The sequence below is a fragment of the Adiantum capillus-veneris genome, chromosome 28 (assembly GCF_014529385.1).
Source record: "Adiantum capillus-veneris isolate H3 chromosome 28, ASM1452938v2, whole genome shotgun sequence".
Classification (NCBI taxonomy): Eukaryota; Viridiplantae; Streptophyta; class Polypodiopsida; order Polypodiales; family Pteridaceae; genus Adiantum; species Adiantum capillus-veneris.
This window is the reverse complement of record NC_140958.1, coordinates 109,110,771-109,135,151: the sequence shown is the minus strand read 5'-3', so window position 1 is coordinate 109,135,151 and position 24,381 is coordinate 109,110,771. Positions and strand designations below refer to the sequence as shown.

At 47.5% G+C, this 24,381-nt stretch overlaps 1 protein-coding gene across 1 annotated transcript in view; it reads right to left on the bottom strand.

Moving 5' to 3' along the window:
- Positions 1-24,381, bottom strand: part of LOC147421075 (prolyl oligopeptidase family protein) — a 61,610-nt gene that overhangs the window by 20,600 nt on the left and 16,629 nt on the right. The window contains exons 2-4 of the mRNA XM_086503938.1: positions 21,392-21,586; positions 20,861-20,890; positions 19,656-20,765 (exon numbers count right to left, since the gene is read on the bottom strand). Of these exons, the coding sequence (XP_086360064.1) occupies positions 19,656-20,765; positions 20,861-20,890; positions 21,392-21,586 (1,335 nt within the window). The remainder of the gene's footprint in view (positions 1-19,655; positions 20,766-20,860; positions 20,891-21,391; positions 21,587-24,381) is intronic.

Here is a 24,381-nt window from a genome sequence, read left to right as displayed (position 1 = left end):
TCTCGTGGCTCATTAGAGCCAAGGCTTCAGTACCACATGCCATTATCCGAGCAGAGCTAGCGGCCTCCCCACTAGTGGTTGAGGTGCTCACCAGACCAGTCTCCTTCATACACCGCATGTGGGGACTTCCCAGAGACAGATATGCCCACCTTGCACTTGAGCCCTCTCGACAGTTAGCCACGCAGGGAGATACAGCATGCTGTATGGGGAGATGACATCATGGTTTCAGGCGCATGGGTTCAACATAGACAGATTACCCCCCTTCCAGTACTCACTGGATGCACCATCTCTCACTCTTACACAGTCCGAGATCACCAGGCTCATCCGCCAGGACTTGACTCACCTAGACACCAGAAGGACATAGATACAGCCAGCACAGGAGCTGGGCACGAAGATGGCTTTCTACAGAGAGCATCTTCTCTAGCTTACGGAGGACGGTTTTGTGACAAGACTGAGATACATGGACACCCACCTGTCTCATGGGATACAATGTGGTATTGGTCAGATACGCACATCTTCACACCAATTGTGGATTGAGACTGGGAGATACAGCGGAGTACCAAGAGAGGTCAGGACATGCCCCTTGTGTGACATGGAGCTTGAGATAGAGTTGCACTACACATGCCATTGCCCCGTCTACTACGAGATACAAGGCCACTTCCATTGCTTGTTCAGAGAGGGTTACCACTCTCTAGAGTCATGGGGTACAAGGATCAGAGATGCTTGGGTTTGTTTTTGCTCGAGCTGCGCAGACATAGAGAGAGCCTGATGAGAGGAGAGGCTAGCCAGTCTCAGAGACGGATCATAGATTTCTTTAGAGCAGACACTGGACAGCCAGAGGAGCTACTACCACAGTAGAGCTCACATTCGTCTCGCACCAAAGGCACACTGATCGACCGAGGGATTGAGCTGGGGAGATCCAGACGCCCATGACTGCGGAGGGATACATAGCATCGACGGAGGCTACATCAGAAGATTCGGATCACTTTGGCCAAGCGTGCACAACGCCCGGTCAGACTAGTGACCATGGAGTAGATTGATGAGATCCGCCAGCGACTGATGCTGGATCTCGCTATTTAGCTATCCCAGCCCGCTGCTTACTTTGCTTAGTTCACATCGAGCAGCTTAGGATTCCATAATATTTTTTGTTATGTTGTTATTTTGTTACTCTGACTTTGTATCAGATCCACCACATTGTAACTTTTTGGTCTCATAGGTCATTTTGGGTTTTGAAGACGTTAATATAACATTTCATCTCTCTCTCTCTCTCTCTCTCTCTCTCTCTCTCTCTCTCTGTGTGTGTGTGTGTGTGTGTGTGTGTGTGTGTGTGTGTCCAGAGTGCAGATGAAGATGGATCTCTATGAAGTTTGATCTCTACTCCCCTCCCATATTGTCTTCACATTGTAGTGCTTAGTTTAGGATCCCGCAAGATTTATATTTTGTTATCCTAGTTTAATTTATTTTGTTAATCTGACTTTGTATCAGATACACCGCATTGTAACTCTCTGGTCTCATAGGTCACTTTGGCCTTTTGAAGACGTTAATATAACATTTCATTTCATTTCATCTCTCTCTCTCTCTCTCTCTCTCTCTCTCTCTCTCTCTCTCTCTCTTTTTTGGAAAAATCAGGGCTGTATATTACTGAGTACAAAATAATCCCCAGTGGATGCCAAAATAGCCTATCACAAGGGGTGTACAAGCTGAATGTAAGGTTGAGAGCCACTATAGTGACAACTCGACTAGAACAATGTCACGGTGGTCTGTATGATGAGTGGAGGAGAAACCACTGAGGAGGTGCATAATGCCATGTAATCTGTCCACCTGTAAGTGTGAAGAAGAGTGAAGATCGGGCCCAACGTCGAAGAAAGGCAAATCGACGAGCCTCGGCTGCTCTAGATGTACCCGAGGAAGAATCCCACTGCCAAATGAGGGTGTGAATAATGTCCAGCCAAATGGCAGTGAGGGTATCCGGTAGGAGCTGTGGAGCCGCACTGAGAATGTGAAGACAACGAGCTTTCCAAACATTCCATAGTGCAATGCTAGTGATGAATGAGAAGAGTTCATCACGTGTCTGAGGATCCCCCTGCCAAGCAATCTGTGGTAACATAGCCAAAGTCCCTCGCCGATAACCAGTCGGGGTAAGCATAAGAGCTGGATCTGTGGCTGAGCCCTCGTAGAAAAGATGCGGTCCGGGCATCGGCATCAACCAGGAGACAGATCCCCAAGTGAGAAATCCATGCTGAACACAAGCTCTGCTACGTAAAAAGAAAACTACGAGCCACACTACATGGGAAGACGAGCATGACCAAAGACAGTGTGCAGGTGACTCAGGTAGGCGCAAAGAACAGCGAGTACATAACGGATCATGACCCATAGAAGCTAACCAAGTCCCAACTGGAAGTCCTGCATGTGCAATCATCCATAGGAAAAAGGAAATACGACGAGCCACATGTAAATCCCAAATAGCTGACCAAAACTGTTGTAGATAGGCATGGGAGAGACCTGAATGTAACTAGAAACGCATACGAGTGGGCTGCTCTGGGTGCTGTCTCATCAATGCGAATCGTCCAATTCTGACTGTGTACTCAAAGAATGATACATGTACACCGGTGGGGTTAGCGTTAGGCCAATTCCACTCTCCTGGGTCCCAATAAAGCTGAGATAGGGCACGACCCTCCCACACCCAAAGCCTCCAAAGTGCAGCATCAGCAGAAGCGAAACGGGGGTCAACACAACGACGCTTCCCGCGAGAGCCAACTACTCGTATGGCCTCCCATCGAGCGCCCGGGTAGACAAGGGGCGGAGAGGTGGTAGCATATGTCAATCTAGCATGCATCCCCGGAGAGCAGTCAGGAACAACTGTGAACAGCATGGTGTCCAAACGAACTAATAAGAGTGTGCTCTGAGCAAAGAGTCCTTCCCAGCCACAATGTGGAGGCATCTGAACCGTGCCTCGCATGACTGCGTCCCAGTGTGAAGGAATGGCAGAGTCAATCTCAAGCAGTCTGTCTGGTACCCTGCGACCAATGTCATAATGTTCTGCCACAAAATCTGCATCCAGCATACGTGTCTCATGAAACAACCTCATAGAGGCAGCAGGGCCAGTGTCCCAAGCAGCCCAATCAATGTGAGTCCTCTCTCCAAGCTGACGGGGTGGATTAACCGAAGAATCAAGAACTGCATCATTCCAAATGAGAGGCTGGCGCTCAATCTCCTCACGGCATGAGGGAGGTGAGCGTATAATAGCTCGTCGCATGGATACCCAAATCTGAAGGAGCGATCGAATGAAGGGTGAGAGAGTGCTGGTGCTCAAGGGGGCATCCGTAAAGAGAAAACGATACCCTGTTTGCCAAGTATGACTATCTCTAGTGACGAGGCGTGGAGTCATTGTGGAAAGAGCGGCCTGAAGAAGCATTTTCCAAGGTTCTTGGGCGGGAAAAGACCCCGAACAATAAGCTTGGTAAGAAGGGCGCGGCTCTGTAATTCTGGATCAATAATGCCAAGTCCACCCTCTGACCTAGGACGAATAATCGTGGACCAGCGAACTCAAGCACGGGTATCAGTAGTCCCATCTGTGCCACTCCATAAAAAGTTCCGCACGAGTCTGCGGAGCTGAGCTATCACACCAGCATGTAGCATCCAACAGGAGGCCGTATACCATACTGTAGCCAGAATGACCTGGTTGGCGACCAATGCACGGCCAGCCAACGACAGATGACGAGAAGACCAATGACATAGCTTCCTGCGAATAGACTGTAGTACCGGTGCAAACTGCTGCTGTGAGGAAACGTCAAATCCAACCTGAAAGCCCAGATATCTGCATGTCTGTCCTGGTTGCAGCCATGTGAAACCATCAGTTACTCCCCAAGTAGGTATGTCATCACTGCCAACCAGTAACCCATAGGATTTATGCCAGTTAATGCGTGCACCACTGGCAATGCAAAAAACCTCCAGGGCCTCCCCCATGGCATCAAGAGCTGCGAGCAAATAGCGCAACATCAGCATAGTGTCATCAGCAAACTCCTGATCGATAAGGTCCGGAGCTAAAGGTACTGGCATGGTCAAGCCACGAAATGCATGACTCTGAGCACGAAGAAAGTCGGACATAGTCTCTCCTACAAACAGATACAGATATGCTGCTAAAGGACATCCCTGACGGACAGATCGAGAGAGCTCAAAACTGCGACTGACACGACCACCAATAGTAATAGCACTGCTGGGAGTCATGAAGAGAGCGGAAATGCCTGAGATCCATCTCGAAGGGAAACCCATCCTGGCTAATGATCCTTCGAGAAACTCCCAGTCAACACGGTCATATGCTTTCTCAAAGTCAAGGATGAAAAACGCAAGAGGTTCAGAAGATGATCTGGCCCACTCTATTGCCTCATAAAAAGTGAAGATATTATCCAGTATGCATCGATCCATGACAAAGCCTGTCTGAGAAGTATGAATAATATCTGGTAAGAACGGCAGCAAGCGATGGCTGATGAGTAACGCTAATATCTTATAGACCGAAGGTAGTAGGGTAATAGGTCTCCACTAGCGGAGCTGAGTGGTGTCACCCCCTTTCGGAATAAGAGATATGAGACCTGAACAAAGATCCGGATGCATATATCCTGAGGCAAAGATATCCTGACAACCACGAAGCAGTGGTATATGCAATACATCCCAATAGGTCAAAAAGAAAGCTCTAGTGAGGCCATCCTCGCCTGGACAGGAAGATGGATCTAGACTCTCGATAGCAGCATAAAGCTCGTCAAGTGTGAATGGAGCCAACAAGATCTCTGCCATAGTGTCTGTACAACGACATCGGGTGTGATGCCAGATCTGCTCACGAGCAAGTAAAACCTCAGTAGTGCATACATCAGCAGTGAGCAATGCCTCAAAATAATCTGCAGACACATCAAGGATAACATCAGGATGCATATGAAGTGTTCCCTGAGCATTGCACAAAGTCCGGAGGGTGGTGCCAGGAGGGCGCTCTTTATGCGCAACGAAGAAGTCCTTATTCATTCGATCAGCTTTAGCGATCCAATGAGATACTGAAGCATGATGAGTGAACTCAGACCTAGCCTCCTGTACGCGACGAATTTCCTCTGTAAGCTCTGTCTGTCTAGCAGCGAGATAAGCATCCTGTGGCCACTCCTCAAGCAAGCGCTGTGTGGAACCAAGAGGAATGTGGAGGTCAGACTCGCGTACTCTCAACTGACGATAAATATTGGCAATCTGATCACGGCAGTAAATACTAGACTGAGTAATGCAATGGGCAAGGAACTCTCCAGGGGGACCACTATAAGAAGCCCCCGTGGACCACAAGTCACGAATCTGCTGCTGCAGAACTACAGTGGTGAGAACACTGTCAGGGATCCGGCAGCCTCGTCTCTATGCAGAGGATCTAGTGAAAGAGATAAACAATGAGATGGGTAAATGATCTGAGAGACTGGTCCCTCGCCAAATAGTAGTAAATCCACCTAGAGCTGCTGCCCAAGGGCCAATGTAAAAACGATCAAGTCGCTCTAATAATCTTCCCTGCTGTCGCTGAAACCCCCACGAGTAGTGTAGCAGGGTGGTGACCAAAAGAGGGTATGTGCCAGGCGTCAACACCTTGAATAGCTAGAAGAAATCGATCCCAAGCTGGCTGCTCATCGGGAGAAATGGATGATAGAACTGGACGAGTGATCGAGCGCCAGTCACAGTCGCTCTCTACATTGTTGAAGTCGCCTCCAACAACCCAAGAGTCTACAGCAGGTAGAGCAGCAACCAAGGAGGACCAAAACGTAGCTCGCTCCCGAAGAGTAGTGGGTGCATATACTGACATAAAACCAATGATAGAGTCCCGAATCCGGATAGAAACATAGACTGCTCTGCCAGCAACAAGGGTGCCATGCTGCTGAACTGATGCCAAGTATCGTGGCCCCACTGAAATGCATACACCGCAACTCTGTCCATGAATGCCCAGTGCAGGCTCCCAAAAAGTGTGAGCGCCCGAGGGCATGAGATTACCAAAGGGAGTGGCAATCTTATGCTCCTGTACTAGTAATATATCCACAATGCCTACTACACGAGCGTGTAATCTTTGCGAAGTAAAAGCTTACGTGAACCTCTTACCCTAGAAGTCTGTAAACCATTAGCATTCCAAGATACTACATGTAAATCCATAGTCTGCATGAAAGAATTGGTAAAGCATCTGACTAACTGCGCATCTTCTTGGAGGCAGCTGGGCCATCCAAGGGATGAGTTTCGGGCGGGAGGAAAGCAACCCGCAAGCCCTCTCTAAAATACGGTGTCTCATTGCACCAACTGCGAACCTCAGCTTGTTTACATTGCATTACCAATGCTGCAGCTTTGACACCCCAAATGCGCATAGACATAGGAAGCACCACATATGAGGATACATGAATGATCATAGGCAATGAATAGCAAGCATAAACATCACTCCATTCCATAGCACCAATACATGAAGGGAAGTGTGGAGACAATACATCTGGAGCGGAAGTAGACAACCATAAATTAAGTTGAGCCATAGTTTGTGCATGCACAAAATGCAAAACCTGATCCTCTGACCATTCCTGAGCTGCATGGAATGGAAGGAAAAAGGAATGGGTAGGCTGAGAACGACTGCCTATTAAAGAAGGGACACAACCGGGCTTGTGATGCATAAGGTAGAGCTCCACCCGCAATGGTCCTTCTGAGTCACCGCACATTTCAGCCCGATGAGTGCCCCAAGAAAGAGGGCAAGAGCTGAGAAAACTGCGTGGGACGTAAGTATGAGCGGCAGAGGGAGGGGGTGGACCAGAAGGGGGAGGGGGCGGAGTAAGGGCGAGAGGGAGAGGTAGTAGCGGGGAATGATCCATCTGCATGGGAATAGGGACCTCGGGAAGAGGTGAAGGAGCGTGCAGGGGAATGGCAAGTGAAGGAGGAGCTGGTAGCACAGGTAAGTGATCCTGGGCTGAAGAAGAAGAATGGCGAGGAGAAGCTGGGGGTAAGGGAGTGGCAGAAACTTGAGAGGGAGCAGGAGAGTGAACACTGGGGGCTGCATGTGGGGTGGGTTGCTGACGAGGACGGAAGGAATGGTTACGACCTACTGTCTGCCAAGCAGTCTCAGTAGGAACTGAAGCAGAGGGAGGAACATGGAGGGTTGAAGCTCTAGGAGCACCCGTAGGCTGCTGAGGTGCTCTAGTAGTAGTAGTAGTAGGAACCGGCTATGGACGTTGACCACGTGGCTAAGCATGGGTGCCACGAGCCGACTGTTGTTGTCGCCAATGGCGTGGCTAAGTGGGACAATCGCGTACCAAGTGTCCCATCTCGTGACAACGTAAACACTGTCCTGGGCGACCAGTGACTACCATTCGGCAAGAGTAGTCTCGATCACGCACAGCCACAGTAACTGTATCTGGTAATGAAGTATCCCCAAACACCAGGACCTGAATGCAAGGTGGACCAGATGAGAAGATGCAGGATCCTGGAACTACTGTGCCAAAATGAGCAGCAATCATCTGAAGGAGATGCTCATCAATAAAATGGAGAGGCATATCCAGGAAGGAGAGCGTCAGAGGGAATCTGGGAATAAGATGTCGACCGTCAAACTCCTCAGTGGTAAACTCGGGATACCACCTCGCCAAGTATATCATTCTGCGATCAGAGAGTATCGGAGAGCGAGCCAGGAGAGCTGAGGCAGTGGCGGGATCTAAAAGACGTACCATGAATATACCTCTGCCAAGGAATGAAAGCTCCGAGACCCGTCCCTGAGTAGTGCCCAATGCAGTCTGACACCAATCACGGATAGAAGAGCAAGGTGGAGACTGTCCAATCACCCGGCCAACCAAGGCATGCTGTGCCAAGTGTTGAATTTTGGAGTCAATGCGTGTCAACAGGTCACCAGTACAATCCACGCGACACGCAAGTGGTGATGGAGCACCATGTGTAGCACTCAAGACCGGCAAAGCCGCCATGAAGAATGGGTGAGACTGGCAAACAAGAATAGCACGACCCGAAGTGAAGTTGGAGCTCTTTCTCTCTCTCTCTCTCTTTCTCTCTTTCTTTTCTTCCCTTGCAGACAGTAGAAATATGCTCACAGGGAAGGTTTGCGGGCTATTAGGGTTTCAGGGAATTGGGGAATTAGGGTTTCACGTGATTAGGGTTTCACTAAATTAGGGTTTGCAGGCGGGGGCTGTGAGGGTTAGGGTTTCGCAGGAATAGGGTTGAAGATGCTGTGACGCGCAGGTACTTGCAGGCTGTGGACTGCAGGCTGTGGCGCGCAAGGTCGGCAGGCTGCAGGCAGTAGATCGCGTCGCGGCAGGCTGCAGGGAACGCGTGCGGCAGGCAGCAACTGGGGTCGCGCTGGAGCTGGGGTCGCGCCGGAGCTCTCTCTCTCTCATTGTCTATTCAGAGATGGTTTCGACTCGTTAGACAGAGTCATGAGATATCAGGATCAAAGATGTCTCGGATTATTCCTACTTGAGATTCAGAGACATAGAGACGCTCTATTGAATGGGCAAAGACAGAGACAGTCCCAGAGACGCATCTCAGATTTCTTCAGTCTGAGTACCACAGAGTCAGAGGGGACACCACCACCAGAGAGCTCGGTTCCCACCCATACACACATCAGCGGTACTCTCATTGATCGAGCTATAGAGTTAGGGAGATCGAGACGACCGCGACTGAGAAGGGGAGCCACGCAGCACCGGTGGAGATTGCGGCAGAGGATCCACAGGATTCTAGCACGCCACCCAGAATGTCGATCGGGATAGGCTTCATGCTATTGCTATATTGTATCATGGTGACACTTATCCCCACTTTGTACCTTTATGGCATGATACCATTGCTCAGCCTACCAGCCACCCATAGGAGTCGGTAGCACTCCTATCAGTTCTTTGTTTGTAGTTTTCTTGTTTGTACCCAGACTTGGTACTAGACTCATCATTGTAATCAGTTGGTCTCATAGGTCATTTTGGCCTCTTGTAGACGTTAATATACCATTTCATTTCATTTCATTTTCTCTCTCTCTCTCTCTCTCTCTCTCTCTCTCTCTCTCTCTCTCTCTCTCTCTCTCTCTCTCTCTCTCTCTCTCTCTCTCTCTCTCTGTGTGTGTATGTATGTCATTCTCAGATGTCCGATCTCTATCTACCTCAAAGATCTTTCTTCTCGACACATGCCATGTATATGCATGTCACATTGTGAGCGTTCTCTAGTGTGAGAGGATCCTCTCAACCCGAGTCAGATTGGAGTCGAGGTGTCCATTCGATTGGATGCCAATCTGTGTCTTCATTGCTTCCTCAGCTGCCTATTTTGACACCTGATACAATTGTTGAATAGATAGTAGTCATCCATAAAATTGTCGTAAGAGCTAAGTGCTTTCGTCCTTTGTGGATGTACCAGTTGCCAGATTTGATGAATCTCAACCGCCGAAGCTTTGACTTTAGGTTTTTGCTGTTTTCTGCACATGATGATCCCATGTCGATGCACCAATGGAAGAGAGAAGCAATCCGCAAGCAGAGACACCACAGGTAGAACTGATTGGCAGCAAAAAACAACCCACAACTTGAAAATGAAGGGGTCACTTCGATAGATCCAAGGCTGATTTGAGTTTCCAATAAGAGTCCAGCAGAAAGCAAAAGTGGAGAGCCTAAATGGGGGTTAGTTTCGTCGGACAGAAAACTGAAGGGGGCAGTCCACCAAAAAAAGCTAGACCTGAAAAAAAAAGAAGATGAAATACAACCTCTAGGGGGGAGCTTTTGATGGGATGAGTATGCGGCAAGGCTGCAAAAGCACAAATGCCATGATTGCTGAGAAAAATCACTAGATCCACTTCAAAATGCACCAGCAAGGGGTGGCTTTGGGATACGAGGGGCAGATCTGTTGCTGCACGATCAAAATCAGCAATGAAGCTTAAGTTTCCATGACACATTGCCTCTGATTTCCTGCAAAAATGCAACAGCATAGTGGCAGTGATAAAAACCAAATTTTGACACAATTCCTTGCCACAAAACAGGACTCCAATTAAGAGGGCTCCAAGTAGAGGTGAGACTCCGCATAGATGAGTGCTAAAAACAAGGATTTTCAGGACACAATCCCTTCGAAACTGAGGGTTCATACAAAAACACAGCGACTTGAAACAAGTAATCGCATGAAATCTCTTGTAGAAGCCTCACAAAGCGTGTCATAGCGTCTCCAAGAAATCCTCAACCTTCTTTCTCTACTACTACAAAAGAATGAAGAAAGGAGATCAGATAGAGGAGACAAACACTATGAGAGAAGAAGAAGAAGAAGACGATTATTTTAACATCGTAGGAAACTATCCCAAGAGACCTTAAATATCTATCCAACGAGGAGAGTTGAACCTAAGACCTGTTACGAGAGAGAGAGAGAGAGAGAGAGAGAGAGAGAGAGGAGGGGGGGGGGGTGTCATTGCAAGAGCAATAACTCAATAACTCCGGAGATGATCATACAACAAGATAATGAGAATGAGGGGGCATGGGGTCACTTACATACCAATATAAGTGACCTAGAGCTATGTTGTAAGAGCCCCGTACAACTTAGTAGTGCTTATTTCACAATTCGACCCTTGTCACACTTACATAAATAGACAAATGCACACAACACAAGAAAGAGACGAGACAGATTGAGAGTTGAAGATGGGCAACCTCCCCGTAGGAAATGTATCTCTGCCCAATCCAAGTCCTTTGGGATTTGGGCTCAGTTACCAGCAACCGGAACGCAAGTCAAAAAACTCACGATCGTAGATCATGCTAGATGTATATGTGTACATGCATCAAAACAACAACATAAAAGATGTTTCCAATATATGCACAAGAGGAAATTTAGCTGCTTCTTGGGGTAGAAAAGTAGTCCATCTTCTTGGTTGTAGACAAAAGCTTGAGGTTCCCAGAGTAGGGCTCAATTCTCTGATCTGCAGGTTTGCTGCCCTGAAATCAGTAAGAGAGAGAGAGAGAGAGAGAGAGAGAGAGAGAGAGAGAGAGAGAGAGAGAGAGAGATGTCTACTTGAAGATGATTTGAGGATAGAGAAACCGGCCCGTAGGGCAGTAGACTTTGGATTTCACCCGAAACTTAACTTTACTTGACCTTTAGGACACAGAGAAACTTCACAATTAAACCTGTGACTGGAATTAACACTTCAAACACACATGGCTTGGAAGCTAGAGTGCTACCAAGCAAACAGTGACACCCTATAGGCCCCAAAGATTGGCGCCCCTTTCAGTATTTCTTTATTCTTATAAAACTTGGGAGAAAACCTGCAAGTTCCTATGAGCTGTCCCGCTTTTACTGGGCTGAAAATGGCCTGCTCTAGCCCGATTTCAGCAACATAACTACAGTAGGAGGCTTCATTGACAAAATCCCCATGCCAAAGGTGACTTTCCTGGCGCATACGGACACTTTCCCAAACCTGGCAAGAATTTGCAGCACGCTGAATTCTCTGTTTTCTGCCCTGAAAATGCACCAGATTACTTGTACAGTGATCCCAATGCTTCCCCGAAGCTCCTAGGGGTATTAGGGATCAATTAGGGTCAAAACCCTAAACCTGCAAAAATACACGGCAGGCTGTATTTTTCTGTTTTGGGCTCCGTTTCGCGTGCCGGTCGCATCCGTAGCAAGCCCTTGACCTCCCGCACTTGTAGGGCTACTTGCCCTTTGAATCAGACGAGATTTCTTGCGTGAAATCTCTCCAAATTCACCTGTATCTGCGGGGGATTAGCAACTAGCTAATCCAATACCTGTGCAAGAGGCTCTTGCCTCGGCAATCGCGCATGAACCCACACAACTGTACATACAGATGAAAAGCCCTCGAGCGGCACACTACCATTCTGTATTCAGAGGGGGGGGAGGGGTGCACGAGAGCGGAATCATCGCGCTACATAAGACAAGGGAGAAGGCAAGCTTTCCATTAGAGTTGTGATCACCTGCACCCACTACTCACACACACACAGTGGATCACTTATGGGTCAAATCAACCTCCTCTGTCATTTTGGGTGCCCCCTCTTCATGCTGGACTTGGCAAACTGCTCTGTAGCCACCAAGTGTACACTTTGCCTCTTTTGAGTTAGTTTCCTCGTACCCACCGACTTATACGTGTAGCGAGGGGCCTAAATGACTTTGAACTGAGCCTAGACACCCTTTTACAGCTCGGATTCCAGTGCCGACTGGCCCGACCATCTCGTGGCGACCTACCCTTCCTGATTGCGGGTGAAACTCTCGGCCATCAACCGTTTCACACTGGCAACACAATGTCTTGTCATTTGTGACTTCAAAAAGAGGGTCCCAAAAATTAAATAAAAATCAAGGGAAAGAAACCAACAACTAAGGTTAGTGGTTGCCACAGCCTCGTGACATACCCCCCTCTTGAAATCGTAAACGTCCTCGATTGCATGCCATATATGCATGCCATTGATGATCTTGTGTTGTTAGCACCCTTTTATCATTGCGTGTACCCACGAGAAAGGTCATAACACATAGATACAAATGACTTAATGAGAACTTCATACTTTTGTCATTTCCATCTATTATAGAAGTGATATAGAAGTGAACATAATACCTTTAACACTTGAAGCGCGATGCACACTTCTATTGCATTGAATCCGTATGTACATTTGATGTGCTAGCTCCATCATTACCCCTCCTTTTCACACATTGGGTTGGGACATATGTAGGTCGTAACCTAAAAGGCCTCAAGGTAGAGCTGCAATACATTTGGTGATTCCAAAAGTTCACACTCTTCCATCCACTTTGCATCCATAGGTGGATAGTTCTTGAACTTCACCAAATAGCGTCTTGCAACTTGTCCCTTAACTTTTCTTTCCTTATGTGCCAAAATCTACTCAGGTACCAAGATCTCAGCAAGTTCCTAAACTTTTGGTTGATCCTCCTGTGGCATATCTTCTAGCACATCACCCACAAGGGGTCTTAGAAGACTCACGTGAAATGCATTATGAATCTTCCAAGTGTCACGCAATTTCAGCCTATAAGCAACATCGCTGATCTTATCAAGCACTTGAAAAGGCCCATAGTAATGCATGCTGAGCTTCGGAAACAACCTTTCCTTGCCCTTCATCTTCTTTAATCTTTCCTTTACAAACCGTAATAATACCCAATTACCAGGTGAGAACAACAATTCACGATGGTGGCGATCAGCAACAGTCCTTTTCTCTTTTGCCCGAGTCTTCTCCAAAGCAACTTTGATTTTCTTATACATTTTATCCATGTTCTCAACATATCGATCTGCCTCAAAGATCTTGTCCTTTATATGAAAAATGGGAGGAACCTTTTTGAACTTAAAACGTCTAAAGTTTTTTCTCTTTTTTTTCCAAGAAAAAGATCCTTCCATTGGTTAAGAAAAACTGCCCAATCAGCTAAAATTGCTCTTGCTAAAGAGGGCTATATCAGCATGTGGGGAGACTCTCCCAATGAAAAGACAAGATATCTACAATGATGGCTAAATCGTCAGATGGGAGGAAGAAATAACCACGTTCGTGGATGGTACTACCATGTAGGCAGAAGGGCCCTAGGTCTCTCAACGCTCTGCATGCGGTTAGAGCTACCCTGAAGTCTCTCAATCTAGCCCTTGAGGGTATGGACCAGCTACAACCAAATGTCATGGACGGTCTCTACCCGTGGGACGGGTCGAGCCTCGAACATGAGGAAGCAGCAGGCTCGCCAGATGAACCACTGTCAGATGAGCTCCCAGCACAGCTCTCTATCTCTGCTCCACTCTTGAGGAGCTAGCTATCTGGCTGACTGGAGTATAGGCCGGCCCTCCTATATCACAATCATCCTGCTGACAGAAGCCATCTCAAAACGAAGTGCTGGGCCCATGAGTGTGGACCAAGTTGCGGCACTCGAAGTGTATTAGCTGGCTGTGAAGAGTGTAGGCATCAACCGAAGAATCCAAAGCCAAACTACTGTGCCATGGGACAGTCCCACACACAGTGACGTTGAATCTCAAGTGGCTAGTCACAAGCGGCACATGCTGCCGAGAGGCATCCTGTTGATAGAAGCCATCTCAAAACGAAGTATTGGGTCCATGAGTGTGGACCAAGCTGGAACACCCCGAGTGTATTAGTTGGCTGTGGAGAATGCAGGCATCAGTCGAAAAATCCGAAGCCAAACTTGTTATGCCATGGGACAGTCCCACAGACAGTGACGCTGAGTCTCAAGTGGGTGGTCACAGGCGGCACATGCTGCCAAGCGACCGCTGTGCACCAACCAACTCCCCATTGTAGTAGCTCGATGTGCAACTAGCCATTGGAACATGGTGACAGGCCTCAGCTATCTGTTCCATAAGCGCTCCCAGAATCCTGCCAAGAACCCGGACATGAGACCCTCCTCTTGCCAGTGAGAGGCTGCAGTAAGATGAGCCTCTCTCCATGCTCTCAGTATGTGGCGAACCAGCCAAGCTGTGTACTACAGAAAGGGGTGCCATGGGTGATCCGCTGGAGTAAAGAGGTCCTGCCAAAACCACTCCCCTAAGTCCCACTGTACTCGCATCAAAGGACAGCTTTCCCAAGCCCCGAGCCGGCAGTGTCTTGACTCAAGATCTGTCGGGTCGCCCACTAATGCATGACTTTGATCCGTTGAAAGCAACACTCAGCCACCTCTGGTGCCTGGATAGTGACTTTGTGGTGGCGGCCCTCTCTATGAAACTCGAAGAACGTGCAAGAACTCGTCCATATGAAACTTGAAGGGCATGCAAGAGCATGTGTTTGAGCAAGCCCGAACTGAAATGAGGACCTCCAATCGTGTGAAAGCCCCCATCCAACAGGGAGCTACCGGCTCCATCGAGGTGTGACACTCTACAAGTATAGCCTCTACAATATCCAGACACATGCTTTGCACCCTCCTCATGTCTCGCAGCTGAGTATCCTAAATCTCCTCTGAAAGTACTGCAAATTGCAGCCAGTCCCCAAAAGTGCAGGCTTGACCCTCTGCCATGGGACCCCAAGAGACATGAGGTTTGCTACCAACCATGTGGCCTCCTTGTGTGCTGACCATAGGGTTCCAGACAAGTGGCTGCCTCAACCGCTCCTCAATACATGTGGGCTAGTGCTGCTCAAGGCCACCCCGTAGCTGCTCCGAAGACCGAAGCAAGCTCGCGACAAAGCGATCCTCCTATCTCTTGCTCAGGCCTACTCTACGCATCTCTGTGAAAATCTACCAGTTGGAAGGGCGCCATGCTCACCCGTCTATGGAACCCTCGCCCGATTCCGATGTAGCAACTCCTTCTAGGGCTCCTCCCTTGAAAGAAGTCCTCAGACCACAAGCATCCCAAGGAGGACCGTACTCTGACGTGCTGGGTCTATGATCCCCAACCCTCCTTGAGAACAAGGTAAAGTGATGATCTGTCTGGAGACTTTGGCCTGAGCCAACTATGTGTCGCGCACTCTCCACAAAAAGTTCCTACTCAGCCTCTTCAACTTGGGTAACAGCCAAAGTGTCTGTAGCAAGTCTGTCACTCCCAAGTCCCTCGTGTGGTGCAAAAACTCAAGAGCCTGGATGCCGTATCCAAGACCTCAATACTCTGGCTGCCAAAAAAAGTACATGCACTCTGAAACACGTTGCCTCGAGGTCAGGGGAGGGGTCGCCAAGAAACTTCGTAAAGTCATGGTCAAAGAAGTCCCATCATCTGCGAATGTCAAAATTGGTCATCCCGCCCGAGATTGTCGCAAAAGGAGAGGCCTGCACGACAAGTGGCGTCTTCAGAGAGGACAGTCCCTCCCAAGCCAGCCTGCTCGTAGCGAAAGCATTGCCAAGAGATCTCCAAGCTGTTGAGGAGTGTCCTGTCCCTTGAGCCAGTGGAGGAGTGTGGTTAGGGCCATGAGAGGAGGCTATGGGGGCAGAGGGAGCGACGCAAGCCTGGAGGGGCAAGAGGACGGGGAGAAGAAGGGGTGTCACGGGAGCAGCACACAAATAATCAACAAGCTGAAAATAAATAATCTTTCAACTCAAAAGAGATGAGGGAGAAGATCGACACAGTATTTGGGACCAGAAGATGGGTTGGTCCCCCCCTTAAAGAGAATCTTTATCAGGGAGAATGTTTTTACAAGCACAAGAACCGAAGTAACCCCTCCGTTCTAAATCTTCAGACTCAATGGTCAATTCCTTCCCATGCGGAAGATTCCCAAGAGACAAGCTCTCCATTCTATTTCTGTCTGTTCTCAAAGTGTGAAGTTCTGCAGACCGTTCCAGATTCGGTTCCCGAAATCTCTGAGCATAGGGCAAGGCCTTGTTGCTCCTTCTCCGTGATGGAGTACCTGCAAAAAAACCAACATGAAACAACAACTCGTATGGCGAATTCACAATGATACCTATAGCTCCTTGCTGGGAAAAACGAACCTGTCAAACCCTCCTCCAAAGGCCCCACTCTCTATGGCGAGAGCGGTCTACTATTGATTGCACAAATCTCTACAATGCAAAGGACTTGCAAACGATGTCGACGACGATGAGGACGACGACGAGACGGGCTGAAATCTGAAAACGCTAATGGCTGAAATCTGCAAATCTTTATCTGCTGAATTCTGACTTTATGTCGGTGATGATGTCGATAGTGATGATGCGACGACGACACGCTGAAAACGCAGATGCTAAAATCTGTGTTTTCCCTGAATCTGCAAACTTGGGCTGATCTAACCGTGCGGCGAGGATCTGCTGCGGGAAGGTGAGATCTGCAAGGTTCGGAGGTTCTATAGCGGGATCTGACTGCTGCAAACTGAAAATGCTGATGCTTCTGGGGGTTCTGTCGCGAAGGAATTGCAAAAACGCTGGGCTGATGTGCTGCACCAAAAACGCTAGGTCTGATTTGGGGGTCTGCCTGCAGAAACGCTAGGTATCTACTGAGTCTACTGTCGCCGGGTTGACTTGCAAGTTGCAAAATGCTAGCTGGTCTGCAATTGCTGAAAACGCTATTTGTTCTTGTGGCTGAAAACGCTATGTCTCCTGCCCCGGGGGGGGGTTCTTGTTGAGAAGGTGCACTGTTGGACGTAGGTCCCTGCTGCCTCTTCTGCAAGAAAGTGCTAGCACTAGGGTTTCTTATATTCTGGCTGAGTCAAATTGCCCTACCCAGTTTCCCAGCAAAATCACTTAATAATAATAAGTGAAAAATGGCTAAAATAGGAAAAATAGGTCTGTGCACTGTAAAAATGCTCCTGATGGGTTTTGACTGTAATCTGATGATCATGCTGTGGGCAACTACAGGATATGCATGTACTCTTAAGTGTTTGGACATGCACGGCTTGCAAACAGACTCACAGAAGTGCCAGAACACTTCCTAAACTAAGCTAACTGAACTGAACTAAACCCATATCATGAAGTAACTTGTCCACGTACACATAGGGTTAGATGTGCACGTGACATTATGTCTTCCGGACTGCAAAGTCTCTCCTTGCTAGCGCTAGCAAAGTCCGAGAGCAGAGAGGGGGCGTGTGATGCTTTTATAGCTCCTTGGCCATGGCAGGAATAGCTGGCCTTTCTACAACATGAATAGCGAAGCCATAGCCGGAGGAGAGAGAGGAGAGAGCGTAGGCGTTGGTTTTGGTTGCGGCTGTAAGAGGAGTTCGCTAATGTTTTTTATAACTTCTTGCTTTTATTTAAGTGGGCGCCTGGTCACTTCTTATAAAAAGTATGAACCTGGACAAAACTCAATAAAACTGAGTGAGCTCAAAATTAATGTTATACAGTCACATTACAGGCGTCCCCGGATACAATTCTCAAGCACAGATGCAATGCAAACATGGATTCGTCGCGAGAAGGCAGATGCTTTTCCCAGAAAACACTTAAAAATATTCCGCTTTTTCGAAAAAGCTTTGCACAACCCATCTTTATTCTTGTGCTTGCGTCTTTACGCGTTCCTTTTTCTAGTTCGGATTTCCTACCATACCATGGAATATTCCCTTTCTGATGCTCCCGTCACCCATCGCATGACGCATCAGGAATATCCGTTTCCCGGTCTCTCCTACCAAACTAGCGGTACAACCCCTTCGTGATGCTTGATGGCACAAATGCAATGCAAACACAGACTCCTCGCAAGAAGGCAAATGCTTTTCCCGGAAAACACTTAAAAATATTCCGCTTTTTCAAAAAGCTTTGCCATCTTTATTCTTGTGCTTGCGTCTTTACGCGTATTCCTTTTTCCAGTTCGGATTTCTTGCCATACCATGGAATATTCCCTTTCTGATGCTCCCGTCACCCATCACGTGAAGCATCAGGAATATCCGTTTCTCGGTCTCTCTTACCGAACTAACGGTACAACCCCTTCACGATGCTTAATGTCACCCCTCATATGACACATTAGAAGTGTGTTGGGTGGGGGGGGAGTGCTCCTCAGAAGTGTCTTGCTTGAGATGGTCAAAACAGTTCCCTGTAGGACCCAATGTTGCGAGGCAGGGGCCTCCATTTGTGTCTGCTACTGCTGGGGGCGTGGTGTCAACGTGTCCTTTGCTGCTACGAACCCTCTATTCGATAAAATTTAAGTGGCAAAAGGGAAGGCCGATACAATGAGGGGTGGGTGTATGCTGCAGGTATTGCGGGTAGAGACATACGGCCACGGGCGAGGAGAAGGGGGAAGGGGGGGGGGGGGGGGGGGGGGGGGGGGGGGGGTGTGCAGAAGCAGCGAGCTTTCAAAGTATGCCTAACCATGTTGTTCAACCAACATTTACTTTAAACATCTAAAGTTCTCCATGTTTAGACTCAATTTCGCACGCCTCTCTACACCAATCAATGCTGGTAAACATGTCAAAGACGGATCAAAAAGCCATGTTCTTGCCCTATTTCATCATCTACTTTCATCCACAGCCCAAAATTCCCTCTTTTTTGCCAAAGTCTCTCACAGTATCTTATGTTCACATGAACTTTTGGTCTCTTTGAGTGATAGGGAAGGGGCAAAAAACAGAAGCATTCAGAGGGCAAAAACAGCTATAGTCTAACAATATTGTAACCAACCTTTGTGACTCAGATGGGGGTGAAAGGCCTGCAAGAAATTTGTAACATAAGAACAAAGACTTGGGTGCTCCACATTCATAAGTGCTACCATGCTAATCTAAGGGCTGGGGCTACTTAATATAGACTCTTCAATATAAAACATCTGTATAAGCTCAAAAGATGAGACAAATCAAAGCAAAAGCATGGGAAAATTCTTACACTAATCAAAAGCAAAACTTCACCTCTCGCTAAATGCATGCTTGCTACTACGCAAAAACTTATTCCATTTACATTTTATGCTCAAATCTTTGATTTTGCATGCATTTACCCCCCAAAAAAAGGTTCATGGGACCATGGGTATGAGGCAAGAGAGTAGTCCTCATAATGTTAGTGTTGCTAACTGTCAAGGAATAGAAATATTACTCATAACATCCACCATTCACTAGATATGCACGCACATAAAAGTTCTTGACCTTCATCCACGGAAACAATTTTGAAATATGCCTGGAGAATGCGAGCCTTATGTGTTAAATGCAGTGTCATTACATTCCACATATTAAAGGTGTGGTACAAGCATGAAAAAAGGACATTTTTTAAGTCCCAGTCATTATAAGCTCAAATAAGTGCCACAAACACACATTAAGCTGATTGCACACTAAAAACATAGAGCTCTTTTGGTTAAAGAAAACAAAACTGCAAGGCAAAAACCGCATATTGTGATAGAAACTTACCCTCCATACTAAAATGCCTTTGCTCCTTAGGTACTGTGCCCGCATGTCCACTGTGTTCATCCAAGTATTACAAACAGTTTGAACATTTGGCCCTCCGTACACGCTCACAAGGGTCCTGTATGGAGGTGGTCCAAATTGCTTGGCATCTGGCTTGTAAATAGATCCATAAAAGACAGTACCATCAGAGGCAGTAACTTGCACCATTTCTGGTGCAGAAAGTTGCAATTTTCGAGCTCTTGGTGTTGGGGGTGGCTGTTCATAAAGCGGTAGCAAAACCTTCCCATCTTCCAGATTACAAAGCAACACACGAGGTGGTGTATGTAGAGAGTCGTGCATGTCAACAAACCTTCGCATCTTGTGATCAAGTACAACCACATGCCTGCCCTCGCCCTTTGTCAATTTTCTTGGTTTTACCAAGGTCTTGCCAATATCTGGAAACAACTTGGTGCAATACAAGTGAATTTCAAGAGGGCTGTCCAGTGTTGCCGTAAAATAGACTAGCCCTGCAGTTTCATCGACACCGGCCACTTGCTCCACCATCCAATCACCCTGTGTCAACGGAGTTAAACAAACCCCATTTCGATCATAAAGGTACAAATGTCTGAATCCTGATCTCTCACTTGCCCAAAGGAAACCTCCAGCTAGCTTATCCATTTCCTTCTGAATTGGAGTGAAGCAGTCATGTAGATTTATCCAAATCTCATTCTCCTCTGTTAAGATTAACTCCCGCCTGCCCGTGTTAATGTCAAATTTCAAAACTTTTACTCGTGAATGAGATCTGTTTAAGACCTGAGCTATTAATGTATTGTCAGGCATCCAATATACTCGAGCTAAATATTCCTCGTCACCTCCGTCTTTGCAATTATCACCACAATGAAGATCTGTCCACACAATGTCCCCACCAGATGAAGGTACAATACCGAGCCGTACCTTCACATTTGCATCCCCAGCAAAAGGATATGCATGATCCTCTTGGGCATCTCCCCCCAGATTTGACTTTCCTGGGTGCATGATTCGGTAGGAAGGTACTACAGATGCATCTACCTCTGCAAAGGCAATAAACTTGCTGTCTGAAGACCACCAAAATCCATTCCTTCTCTCCATTTCCTCCTATACATCGAGTAAGCATGAGGTTTTGAGCCTCTGAGCAGAAGAAACAATTACACCCTGAAATCACTATCAGAAAATAAAGCAGTAAAAATTACCTGAGCAATATACTCAGCCAGTCCATGGGTCTGCAGAAAATTTCCAACATAAGATTAGAGATGATGCAAGTAAACCAAACACTGACTAATTAATTTCCAACCCAACTATGTTATTCAACAATCAACCCCACATGCTTATTATGAGTGGTCATACAAACATCAATCTGCCAGTGGAAAGCCAGTTACACACTTAAGACTCCTGATTATTAGCACACTGCGTAATTTCCAACGCAACTATGTAATTCAAAAATCAACCCCACATACTTATCATGAGCAGTCATACAAACATCAATCTGCCAGTGGAAAGCCAGTTACACACTTAGACCCCCGATTATTAACACACTTTGATCCGCTATCAAATTTGCTTTGCATATGAAACTCCCCATAACACCTTGGAAATATGATGCAACAGTTAGAACATCACCCTCAAACATGATAGACTCTCATACAACCCTTACTTAGACAGCAGTGACGTGATTAAGCCAAAAAACTTGCACCCACAACAAAAGTCAGGAAAAATATCAACTTTACCTTTCCAGTACCTCTGGCTCCAAAGGTGATTTGTATCGGCTCCCCGGAGTTTAGAGGAGCCACATAAAGTTCATCATCCTGAACGTAAGCGATGGAACAGCCATCCGGTGACACAGCTGGGTCCAGTATTGGCGATGAAGGACTGCTAGCTATTTTGAGGCTCAACTCCGGACTAGAGCCATTCTGAACATAAATCTGCTAAAAAAAAACTCTCTCTCTCTCTCTCTCTCTCTCTCTCTCTCTCTCTCTCTACGCATAGGAAGTAATTTTTTTTTTATTATTATTTTTTTTATTTTTTAACCCCGCCCCCCGTCCCCCACTCTCTCTACCATACTTCCCACTCCCCCCCCCCCGCTCTCTCTACCATACTTTACCCCTCCTCCCCCGCCCCCCCACACTTTTGTTTTGTTTTCGACACACACACACACAGTTGAGCATTTTGAGGGCGCATATTCTGGTGACTCCCTTGTGGCCGGCTCCCCCACTTGCCCAGCTGTCACGCCCGCTGCTAGGGTGGGTGCACACGTACAGCTAACTCCCTTGCGGACGGCGATCAAGCATGAGGAAGACAAACGATAAAACCGACCCCCTAGAGGATGCCATTCGAAAATGCAAAGAGGAAATGACGGAGACCATCACCAAGTTGAACCGCAATCTCTGGGGCACAATAAACATCCTCGAAGGACGTGTGCTGATCCAAGAGAGCAAGATAAGCACGCAAGAAGACCGAGTGACGACCCAAGAGGAAGAGATCGCGTCACTCAAGAAAGAACTCGCCGAAGCCCGATCAAGAAACACACTGGAAGAGGGCGAACTGCAACCCTCAGTAATTGAAGAAATCAACACGATCAAGGAACAAGTACTGGCCATCAAAGAGGGAGAAGAACAGCACAAAGAAATGACGACTTCTTGGGTGGATGTTCTTACCAAAACCCAACAGAAGGCGGACGAAGCCGAGAAATGGATCAAGGTGGCCAAGAAAGGAAAAGACAAGGAGATAACGCCCACGTCCACACCCAACAACAACATTAACCAGACACTAGAGGAGGAGCAGAGGAGAAGGGTGCGCGCTTTACATGTGAGAATTTGCGGTCTTAAAGACAAAGGCAATGTGGACGAAGAAGTAAAAGAGCTCACAGCCTGATGGGGATTCATGAGCCGACACACACAAGGGCATGGAGAGTGGGCAACATAAAGAAAAATGGAGGCAGTGGAGAAACCTCAAAAGAAAGAGCACTCATCCTCCATTTTCCCTCCATGGAAGCAAAGAAGTCATTCTTGAAGAAAAGACCAACTCTTAAGGAGACTGGCATCTTTCTCGAGGACGATCTCACCCTCTCGCAGATCGCTCATATGCAGGAAGTAATGCCGGAGATTAGAGCGGCAAGGGGAAAAGGCAAGATCGCTTTTTACCGAGACGGAAAAGTAGTAATACTGGAGCGACGCTCCACATGACGGTGCGAGACTTATGGGACCACACTCATAGTAGCTGCCTGGAATTGCAATGGATCTATGCGTCTTGATGTGGGTGCTTTTGAGGATAGCTTTACTGGAAGAGACATCATCTTCTACTCTGAGACACACCAGGCCCCGGGGCAATCCATGCCTCACATCAGTGGATATAGGTGGGAGACAGCCTACAGACAGGAGACACGCTCAGAGCACAGAGGGCGGGGCTCGGGAGGAGTGGCAGTGTTATTTAGAGAGGATCTGTAGCCACTGATACATATAGCCCGCATGGACGAGCAGGCCAGGTACATGTGGGTGAGACTGAAAGCAGAGACAGGCAGATACCTCTATCTAGCTATTTGTTACTTTCCCCCAAGTACATCAGTTTATGCACCACCCAGGGGACAATCCCCTTTCTCTATTTTGGATGATGACATATGGGAGTTCTCTAGGGACGGTGACATTATCATCCTCGGGGACTTCACTCCACGCATAGGGTTCGCACAGGCTGGCAGCACCTGGATTAGGGCCAGGCAAGACAGTGGGCGAGTAACTTCGCGCAGACATTTTAAGGTTCGTGCAGGCTGGACAGCAGCTGGCTTAGGGTCCATGCAGGTCTTTTAGGGCATGTGCAGGCAACAGCACGACCTCTCTCTGTCGTGCTTCCCCTCCCCGCCCTCCCCCGACCCCTCGCCTCCCTCCCCCTCTCTCTGCAGGTCTCGAAGCAGAATTTTTAGCGGAAAGTCACACAAATTTTCAATATTTTCAGAATTTTAGAAACTACAGAAACTGTGGAAAATTTCAGATATTCAGAATTTAGCTACAGAAATTGTAGGATTTCAGAATTTCCAGAAATTCAAGAATTTCTGCAAGCAGAGAAAAACAGAAATTTGGGAAACAATTGTAGATAGGTGTGGAATGCACATGTATGCATGATGTGGGAACGCCTATACGTAAACAAAGTGGAATGAGCATGTATGCATAATGTTGAAACACCTATTTACATAGGGTGGATTTCCCTCTCTCAAGAACCTCTCCCTCTCCCTCTCCCTCTCCTATTGCGGCTCTCAAACATGAAGAAGCAAAATGGCAAGGACACCCTTTGGAGGATGCCATCCAAAAATGCAAAGAAGAAAAGCGAGTGATCATCAACAAGATTAATTGCAACCTCCTAGGCACAATCAAGACACTTGAAGAACGCCTAATGTTCAGGCAAACACTATAAACACACTTGAGGATCAGGTGACGGTCCAAGATGAGGAGATAGCGTTACTCAAGAAGGACCTTGCAAAGGTGCAATCAACAACACACCCTCGAGAGGAAGAGCTTCAACCCTCAGTAGTTGACGCCATAGTTACCCGGAACGAGAAATTCGAACCAGGAACGCAGAACGGCAACATGCATGAAATGCCATTCCCTGTTTCGGATACTCACGTTTGAAACATGGAACGGGGATCCGGAACGAGAAATTGGGATGGGAACGAAGAACGGAGACCTGAAAATGGCCATTCCATGTAACTATAGTTGACGCACTTAACACG